Source organism: Perca flavescens, chromosome 1 (assembly GCF_004354835.1).
Source record: "Perca flavescens isolate YP-PL-M2 chromosome 1, PFLA_1.0, whole genome shotgun sequence".
Lineage (NCBI taxonomy): Eukaryota > Metazoa > Chordata > Actinopteri > Perciformes > Percidae > Perca > Perca flavescens.
The window spans coordinates 13,753,763-13,764,138 of record NC_041331.1 but is presented as its reverse complement, the minus strand read 5'-3'; the positions used below and the strand labels follow the sequence as shown (position 1 = coordinate 13,764,138).

The 10,376-nt window shown below is 38.8% G+C and overlaps 1 protein-coding gene across 4 annotated transcripts; it reads left to right on the top strand.

The window, feature by feature from the left end:
• The first annotated feature begins 391 nt into the window (after positions 1 to 391).
• LOC114555466 (cellular retinoic acid-binding protein 1) lies at positions 392 to 9,876 on the top strand. Of its 4 annotated transcripts, none has more exons than XM_028577894.1 (5): positions 392 to 555; positions 2,520 to 2,698; positions 3,674 to 3,787; positions 9,047 to 9,102; positions 9,366 to 9,876. In XM_028577894.1, the coding sequence occupies exons 1-4, from the start codon at positions 486 to 488 to the stop codon at positions 9,095 to 9,097; spliced, it is 414 nt and encodes a 137-aa protein (XP_028433695.1). In that variant the 5' UTR covers positions 392 to 485; the 3' UTR covers positions 9,098 to 9,102; positions 9,366 to 9,876. The 4 variants fall into 4 exon arrangements, with proteins under 4 accessions (XP_028433695.1, XP_028433686.1, XP_028433677.1 ...); XM_028577885.1 differs by having other exon boundaries at positions 9,363 to 9,876; XM_028577876.1 differs by having other exon boundaries at positions 9,344 to 9,876.
• Positions 9,877 to 10,376: the final 500 nt, after the last annotated feature.

Genomic DNA, 10,376 nt, shown 5'->3' with positions numbered 1-10,376 from the left:
ACTGGGGTTGGAGGCAGAACACTCAAGAGACGGATATTTCAAATTCTGGGCAAATAAAACGAGAATATGTTTTGTCTTTTTTTTTTTTTTTTTTTTTTTTCTTGTCTTAAACTGTCCATATACAAGGAAAAAAAGATGCCAACCATTAAGTTCTACTAAACGTCAGTCAGATCAGATGATGAGATGAGACATCAAGACCATCCAACGGAACCATAATTCAGCACAGTCGTTAAAAAGTCTCTAATGAGAATAAACCATTAACACCGTGTGTGTGTGTGTGTGTGTGTGTGTGTGTGATTAATGTGTGGGAGAGGAGGCTGAGGTAGAGTGGGTTTGGTCTGCTGTGTGCTTGGATCATTGCACACAGTGAGGAGAGAGAGAGAGAGAGAGAGATAGAGGGAGAGAAAGAGCCTGAAGAAAAGAGAAAGGAGACGGACGACAGGAGACGAAAGGCTGACACACATTGAAAACCCCCACAAGAAAAAATGCCCAATTTTGCAGGGACATGGAAAATGAAAAGCAGCGAGAATTTCGAAGATTTGCTCAAAACCCTGGGTGAGGACAATTTACTCTTTTTTTTCTCCTACGAAGGTTTAATGCATTTTAGTTTGTTTTTTTTTACTATCCAGTGACTGAACATGAAAGAGGTATATTATCTGTAGACAACCAAATGTAAAACGCAAATGAAAAAGACACTAAAATATGTCACACTTGAAGTACAAATTACACATAGATTGTAAGCATCTCAGATGGTGGAAACAGACAAACATTGGATACATTCACCAAAGGAAAAAAAAAAATTAAAGATGGTCTTTTCCATTATGTTTCCACCAATCCAATGTCTCTCATTTTGGCTTCATAATAGCTCTTTTTAAATTATTATTATTTTTTTTTATATGGAAGTATGGTTGCAGAGGACAAATTCAAAACCAAAGCTGCTTGTTCCAAAGTGGACTAAAACTGCTTTTAACTACAGGACGAGACGACAAACGTGTGTATTGTCGCTGGGTTTATGTGATGGACTTAAGAGGATGGATGGAAAACAGACTGAAGCGTTCTTTCATCTGAATGTTTGCACTGTAACTGACAGAAAGGGTTAATAGCTTTTCCACTCATTTGGAGGATATAATCTATCATGATCTACAGGAGAGCTAAACAAAGCAGCATTCCTCCCCCTCACCACCTTGTCACTGCAGCCTCCATATTTGCAACATCTGCTGATAACAATCTCAGTTGCAGCCGCTAGAGGATCCTTTTCTTGTAATGTGAAAACCAATGGCTTCATACTGTCAAATCTTCTCCTGACAACTAAAACGTGATATGTTTTTACTGTCTGAGATACGTAACTCTACATTTTTGTGAATAAGCCAAGTTTCATGTCTGAAACAGAAACTCCGATTTTTTTTCTTAAAAGCTTTTTTGGTGCCAGAGGCGGAGACAGACAAAATGTGAGGTGACACAACGCAATGTCAAGATGATAAAATATGGATGAAAGTAGATCTAATACTGAGTGGCAATGGATGGGAACAAAGTTGTTTTGTACATCAGCATTATAAGTTACAGACTAATCAGCCCTACTTCATATTTCTATTAAAGGTCCTATGACATGCTGCTTTTTGGATGCTTTTATATAGACCTTAGTGGTCCCCTAATACTGTATCTGAAGTCTCTTTACAGAAATTCAGCCTTGGTGCAGAATTACAGCCACTAGAGCCAGTCCCACAATGAGTTTTCCTTAGGATGTGCCATTTCTGTGTCTGTAGCTATTGAGGAGGAGAGGGGGGGGCAAGGTGGGGGGTGGGGGTGTGGTCTTGACCAACTGCCATGCTTTGCTCGTCTCTCTCTTTCTCATGGGCGGGCCAAATTCTCTGGGCGGGAAAAGCAGAGAAAGGGGAGGTAACCTTTCCCCTTATGACATCATAAAGGGAAGATTCCAGATCGGCCCATCTGAGCTTTCATTTTCTCAAAAGGCAGAGCAGGATACTGTTAGGTTTAAAAAAGTTAAAGCCAGGCTATGTTTGGAAAACAATGTTTAATGGGGCCTGCAGCTAAATTTAATCAAGTAACTACACTAATCAGCATTTGACTGCCTCACCCAAAACCTAGCTTCTAAAGAATTAATCAGGTCATGTCTGACATTTAGCATATGAAGAAGACTCATTGTCCCCACAGGAAAGGTAACTATTGTTGTCTCTTTTTGGGGAGCCATCCCCTGTTGAGCTAGACGTGATTAGAACAAATGAAATGCATATTACTGTAGAATCAACACTTCCATGACAAACAACTTTAGTCTGTGACTTGAAATTCAGAGGTGGGTCCTTATCCTGAGAGACAGGAATAAATGTGGGAGCAGGAGAAAGATTCGACACTAGAGCCTGTGACCCCGCAAGGGGAAACTGCTGCAGTCTGTGTTTACAGTGTATTTGTAATTTTAAAAAAACCTCATAAAAGGGAAATTTTCATGCCATGGGACCTTATGTATACTGTAGGCTCACAGGTAGCTTTGTATGTGTTTTCAGGTGTGAATGCCATGCTGAGGAAGGTAGCGGTGGCAGCTGCGTCCAAGCCACATGTGGAGATAAGACAAAATGGCGAACACTTCTACATCAAGACTTCTACCACAGTCCGCACCACGGAGATCAACTTCGTCATTGGAGAGGAGTTTAATGAGGAGACGGTGGACGGCAGAAAGTGTAAGGTAATCCAACTAACCAGCGATAACTACACATGATACACAAGAACAATCTGAGATTTTAGTTTCTATCAATTCAACTGTCTTTGTGACATCTATGAATGAGTAAAACAAATGACATTATAGAAGGATGATATGACTTTGTAGCTTGTTGCTTAAAATCAAGTCTTGAGGATTCACACTATCACCTGAACACATCACTCTTCTGAAAAACTGTCCTAACATTCAAATTACTATAAGGGGTTTTTGCGTGCTCTAAGTGATGTTGGGTGACGTGGAAGTATTTTCAAACAAAACGAAGACTAGCTCGCTCCTCCCTCCTCCTCATCCCGTTCCCTCCCTTCGAGACCGCGTTTTTTTACAGCGCGATAGTGAGATGTTTGCTGTACAAAAAATGTTGTAGCGTAAAAAACGCGTGACATCGCTTAGAGCACCTTTAACTAACAAGACTCTACTAAGTGCAGGTTAAAGGGGTACCCAACATTGCAATTGTATTAAATTGTGAGAGACAGATTGAAAAAAGAATGGCTTAAAATCAAAGGATATCACGACTTTTAGTCCCTAGTTTCCAAACCCACTAGATCCTACATTTACCATAATGCAATTCAATACTAATGACCCTATCTGCTTGGTAAATTGGTAAAAGAGGGAAGGGTTATTTTTTCAGACTTTAAAAAGTTTCTCCAGAGCCCCAGATAAGATCACACAACACAGGCAGCATATGTTCCTTGTGGCGACTAAAGTGTCCCTTTAAGTCTCAGATTTTACTGAAATTAAGGGAAACCGGCTGCAAGGAAGTAGATAAAAAATGCACTGAAAAGAAATCTTAAAAATTGTAATTTTTCAAGCTAAAACCTCCCTTGAAGACTGATGGTGAGAAAAAATGCCCCGATCTCTCATCTATCACTTAGCTTTACTGCATGACATCTGCGGTTATAAATATAGAAAAAAAAACATCATTAAAGTGCTGCTTTTCTACAGAGCTTGGCCACTTGGGAAACTGAAAACAAGATTTACTGCAAACAGACTCTACTGAGCGGGAATGGCCCAAAGACCTACTGGACCCGAGAACTCAACGGGGACGAACTCGTACTGGTGAGTAGTTTTTAATTCAAGTTTACTGTAACTAGAAATATGGTGATAAATAAGTAGGAGAGTGCTACATGCAGCTGTAGACTCAAATGAATCAATTGTATAAAGGGTTTATGATCCACACGCGTCTCTTCAGGATCAACCCTTTGGTTTCTCTTTCTAGAAAAAAAAAGTAAGTAGTTTTGGTAACACTTTACTTGAAGGTATCTACATAAGAGTGACATGACACTATCATGAACACATGACACATGAACTCTAACCCTAACCATAACTTAACCAAATGACACTAAAAGAAGCGTTCTGTCATAAACGTTTATGACTTGTTTATAATGTTTATGACTTGTTTACGACAGTGTCATGTCACTTCTTACGTGGATACCTTCAAGTAAAGTGTAACCAAAGTTTTCTCTAAGTTTTCTTTTGTAAAATTGCGGCTCCCAAAAGCTCTCGTCCCATCAGCCTGAAGACGGATGTCTACACAATGACTCCCACTTCCAACTAAAATCTCTCAGCAGATCAATGGACACACGTTTTGCAAAGTGGGTTGAGGTGTCAAATTTGGAGGTTGCAGTCTTTAACCACATGGGGCCATTTTCTGTTTTTACGTTTCTTTATGCCAATAAGAATACAAGGGATTGGTTCAAGGGACAGTCCTCAATTTATGTCAAAACACCTGTTCTTTCAGTCCGGTGTAGCCTATGTTAGTTTAATATTTTGGGAAATACGCTTATTCACTTTTATTTTATTTTTTTTTTAGGAGAAGGTTGATCTCTTTCTCCTAATATGAAACTACACCCAGCAGCCGGTTACCTTATCTTAGCATAATAATAGCGTAATTTTCAAGCAAATGTGGCTTTTTTTTTTTTGACAATATGACATTTGAAGACATCAGTTTTGACTTTGGGGACTTATCTGGGGATTTCATACACCAAAACAATTGATTAATCGAGAAAATATTGAGTAGATTAATCATAATGATAGAAAATAGATAATGAAAACAACTGTTAGTTGCACTTAGGTTACACTTAGGTTTGTGCACGTATTAAACAAGCAAAATATACAACAGTCGTATCGAGCCTTTCTTCTAACTCTAAAGAAAAAAGAAAATTGAGAGCATTTCCCACCGATGAAGGATACCTCAGTAGAAGCAGAAAGATGGTCAAGAGAGGCCACAGCTGGGTGGTGACACCAGATGTGAAAATGTTAAACGATCTGGTCAATATTTTTCCAAAAAATACTACGTAGTTCCTCGAAAATGTTCCGAACTCCCATGGCCATTCAAAGATACAATTTATTACTTATATTTCTTTTCTTTTTTTGGCAAATGTGGGCGTGGATAAACATGCCTGCATCTGTGAGACAGCACATTATCATGATGCATTCCTTTATATTTTCATAATTGTCAAGGGAAAAAGAAAGAAAGACATCTATAGAAAATCATGTTAAAAGAAAGGTTTTTATGAAATGTAGACCAGAAGTCAGACTCTTCCAAGGCGAGTTTTGTTTTTCTTGGGTCATTTCATGTCGATCTGATTTCCCTATTGGCTGCAAGATCCACATTAATAAAAAGGCACAGAAGGCTAAAAGCAAGTGAATTATTAGTTACAGTTTGCAGCAACACATATTCAGGGGCCCCACTGAGAAACTTAATCTAGATTTCAAAGGAATACAGTAAAATAGAATTCCCCTGCCATGAGTTTGTTGTTAGACAGCACTTCATGACCTTGCATACATCAGAAACACTTCAGCCTCCAGTTCCTGGCAATTCGAGATCACTAAGACAAACATCTGGGCCCGTTTGGATTTATTGGCCAGATGGACAACAAAGCAGAGTCCAGTTTGGCTGTGATGGAGATCTCCTCTTTACCGACTATGACTCACCTCTGCAGAGAGGCAATCACAAACACATGTGAGAGGGGCTGTAATTTGGATTGAAAGCAGGTTTTTCCAATTGGGAACTGAAACTTTGAACAGGGCCAAACCTGTTTTGATTCAAGATAAGGGTGTGGACGTCCGTCTGTCCATTTTGGGAGTGATAGGCTGTAATCTGATCTACATGTGGGGTTGAATCATTGGAAGAAAAGAAAACTTTTCAAAAGGGAAGATGGTAAGTTTTAATGCGACACCAGACACAAGGAGAGGTCAGATATATGTCCTGCTGTTCTGTGATTTTAAAGGTGCAGTAGGTAAGACTTATAAAACTAACTTTCTGTCATATTTGCTGAAACTGACCCTATGTTCCAGTAGGAAAAAAATTAAAAATAAATAAATAAAAAGATCTGGCTCCTCTGGCACCACCTTGTTACAGTATAAAACAGTATATCGTTGCTTTGAACATCAACAACTTCTCAGTCCCTCCCCCCTTTCTGCTAAAGCCCAAAACGTTCTCCTAAGCCCCTCCCCCCACAAGGGAGAATGAATGCATGAGCAGTGATTGACACGCAGTTAAACTGCCCCCCTGGCCCTGATTGGTACTTTTATTGTCACATACACATAGCGAAATTCATTCTCTGCATTTAACCCATCCCTCAAGGAGCAGTGGGCAGCCAATCACAGCGCCCTGGAACCTAGTACATGTTTTAGATGGTGGGGGGAAACCAGAGCACCTGGAGGAAACCCACGCAAACATGGGGAGAACATGGAAACTCCGGAACGACCTGGATTCGAACCCAGAACCTTCTTGCTGCGAGGCCACAGTGCTAACCATTGGGCCACCATGCTGCACAAGCAGCAACACTTAAGTTAGCAGCTAGCTAGCTATGAAGGGTTAAGGTTAGGGTTAGAGGTAGGATAATTACATTCTAGCATCTACCCGAAAAACTAGGGTCCTAGGAATGCAGTCCTGAAGCTAGAGCATCCTCTATTGCAGAAGGGCCAGTTGCAAATCACATCCCATCTTAACACGAGTTCCCTCTCCTCTCCGTTCACAGAGGAATGTGATCGATCTCTCAGTTTAAACAGAATAAAATGCATATAAATAGTTGAATGAAAGCAGTGGCCAGCAGATGAGATTAGGCTCTCAGGGGGAGATGGATGGATGTGGGGCTTAATGAAGACGAACGGCGTGGCTCACTGCGCTCACTGTGATCTAACACGGGTGGACTTTTAAAGATCATTTGGAGTCTACAGTAAAAAAAGAGGAAGAGGATAAAAGCCTAAGATGAAAAACGACTCTTTTACTTGTCCATGCAAGGAACCTCATATACTGTACTTCCTTTACATTTCAAGCCAATAAATATAGATTTTTTTTTATTTTTTATTAAAGATAAGTCATGCACTGGCCACTTTATGATGGGAATGGAGCCGGGAGGTGTGTGTGTGTGTGTGTGCCCTCCTGTGGACTTTAATTGGGCTCATTGATCATGCTGTTGAGAAATGCCAATGGACCCTGGTGTTCCCTCCAGTTAATGTCTCCCTCGGCATCGCGCCACGTGCCAGATGGGAGTCGCCTCAGCTCCATTTTTCACGGTGCTGCCCTGCTTCCCCCCGCCCCGCCACACTGCATGGCCTGAGGTAATGATGGTGTGTGGCGCTGCAGTTGGCAATAACGCTACGCCCCCCCCCAGGGACTCCCATAAATCTTTGGACTCCGACACATCCACCCCCTAACCTGGGACATCCAATGTTACTTCCCCATTCTCATATCAGATTTTGTCACGTCTGTTTCTTTAAGCAGGCAGCCGTGTCAAATTAAGGGTTACACTTTACTTGAAGCTATCTACATTAGAGTGACATTGCACTGTCATGAACGTGTCATAAACATTATAAACAAGTCATAAACGTTTATGACAGAACGCTTCTTTTAGTAAGTGTCATTCGGTTTTTGTCATGACAAGTTATGGTTAGGGTTTATGTGTCATGACAGTGTCATGTGTTCAGGACAGTCATGTCACCCTTATGTAGATACCTTCAAGTAAAGTGTTACCAAATTAAGATTATGATAGAAGCCTGCATGTAGGTAATTAGTGGTGGAAATGTAACAGAGCAGCAGAGAATATGAGGACTTTAACATAGTATTATAAGAAGACATTTAGGGAATACAATACATGAAACCTCACATGTTAATACTTCATTGGAGCGTATTATACCAGTAGCTGTAAAATAACACGGTTGTTAAACAATTTTTTTTCTTTTACAAATGTTACTGTAATACACAGGTTTTCCTCAAGTTTTGTCTGATTGAAAAGGCTTTTCCAGAAAACCGTTAAAAAAAAGAAAAAAAAGAAAAAGGGGACAGTAACATTGTTTTCTATATTTTAAGGCTGTGGGGAAAATGAAAAAAAAATAAAAAAATCGAAAAATCGCATGTATCATGAGGTTTTGTTAAATCGATTATTTTTCCTAGAATCAATATTTTTTTTTATTTTACCAATGATTCACCTTAGTATTTTCTGTTTATACGATACCACTGATGGCGACCACAACATATCCGTTTCCAGCAAAACAGAGTGAAAGCAGAAAATGCAGAAAATACATGTGATGTACTTTACAAATAATAGAAATGTCAGACTGACTGACTGACGTTATGTGCATTCTTCTTGGAAAAAAATTAGTTGTTTAAAAATGTCTCATGATATATTGTCTCTAGAAGTGTATTATTCAAATTTTGTTTCAATAAATGAAATTCGCAATACAAATCAAATTTGCACCCATGTATCGTGAAAGAATCAAAACAAAAGCATATCGTCCCAGCCCTCGTATATATTTAGTATCAGTGGGGGGGGGGATGTAACTATTCTACACATTCTATACTATAAGTACAATTTTGACATTATTCTTTACTTGAGTATTTCCATGTTATGCTAGTTTATACTTTTACAGTATACTAAACTACTCCCCACACACACACACACACACACACACACACACACACACACAATTCAGTTCTTTACTAGTAATTTACCCAGTAGTACACAAATGATTAAAAATTAATATAATTTTTTACTTTTACTATAAATTCTGATACTTTGAGTACATTTTGCTGATAATACTTCTCTACTTTTACTTAAGCAATATTATGAATTCAGGACTTTACTTTAATGGAGTATTTTTATATTTTTCATAGCAGAAGGTTGAATAAAACATGGTGTGGAAGAGATGAAAGACGTGTTTTGATTTTGATGGACCTGTATTGAAGCTCAGACCAGTCTGAAATTCGCTGTGTGCCTGCGTGTGTGTCTGTTCGTTCTCAAAGTCAAACAATATAGAACTGCTGATAAAGTGATAACCAGATTTTTTTTTTCTCCTTCATAATCTTTTCAGACTTTTGGAGCCGATGATGTGGTGTGCACGCGGATCTACGTGCGAGCATAGCAGAAGTAACCAATTTCAATTTTCAACAAATAATGTCTCAGTCTCTGAACTTTCAGAGTGCAGAATTTCACATGAAAATCAACCTCTCAAATAATCTGTTTTAAGTCAATGTTTTTGCATCTTCATGAAAAATCACAATTTCAGATGGATATCACTGCTTTTCTCCCTTTTTGTATATCATTTTTTCAAGAATTGGAAATTAAACGATCAAATTATGATGTCTGTCTGTTATATTGTTGAATTAATGCTTGACATCTCGGCACAGCAGAAAAGACAAAGAAGCAGCAGAAGTAGTGGAAGAAGTTGCTGGTCTGTGTGAGGACTGGCGTGGCCCGTGCTATACAAACACGATGGCAGAAAATTAAAGAAGGAAGTGGTCAACTGAGATTCTGTCTATTTAAAGGATAGTTTAATGCTGAACACCATACTAACACTCATGTACAACATCATAAAAGTCAAGAGAATAGACACATTAAAACAAGGTACAAACAATGTTATGTACAATCACCTCCCCGGGACTTCCTGTGGTATTCCATATTAAACATAGTAAATATAAAAATAAAAACCCAAGTAATAAACTGTTCCAAGATTGTCTGTAGCTGGTTATGTTACCGACCAGTGCCTTACATGGAGCATGAAATGTAGTCAAGCAGCTTTTAGTTTTTTGCCAATCTGCATCTCTATCCTAAACATTTGGTGTGTTTGCTTCCATCCTGCTCATGTTATGATCCATATGTGAAAAACAATAAAGATAATAAAGATCTGAATGTTTTCCTAAAGTTAATGTTAACAAAAGCCTGTTGCTTATATGTCGATTTCTGCTGTAAAACACACTCGCATTTAGTGTGATGGATATCTTCCCATCTCCAGCTTACATTACCTACAATATCTACAGGGCCAATTACAGTTTTATTAAACAAACTGCAGACGGGAAAAGGCAATAAAAATCCTTAGTTTACATCCCTCTTTTAAGGGAATACAACATTCACATTTGTATTTCAGCAAGAAATACAAACTGATAGCTTTGATAAAACTGCCTCAAAAAGAATTATTATTATTGCTTGCTTGTTTTCTTAATCTTTAAACTGTACACAAGTCACAAGGCTGACGTTCACATATTGACCTTCTATACATCAGTCAGTGTTTGTCGCCAACACTGGGCATAAAAAATACACCAACTATTGTATAGGTTGACACATTGCGAAAGCCCTGAACCTGTCATACCGATTCTAACCATTTGGTAAAGTTTAAACACAAGAAAACGGTGATAGTACTGTTT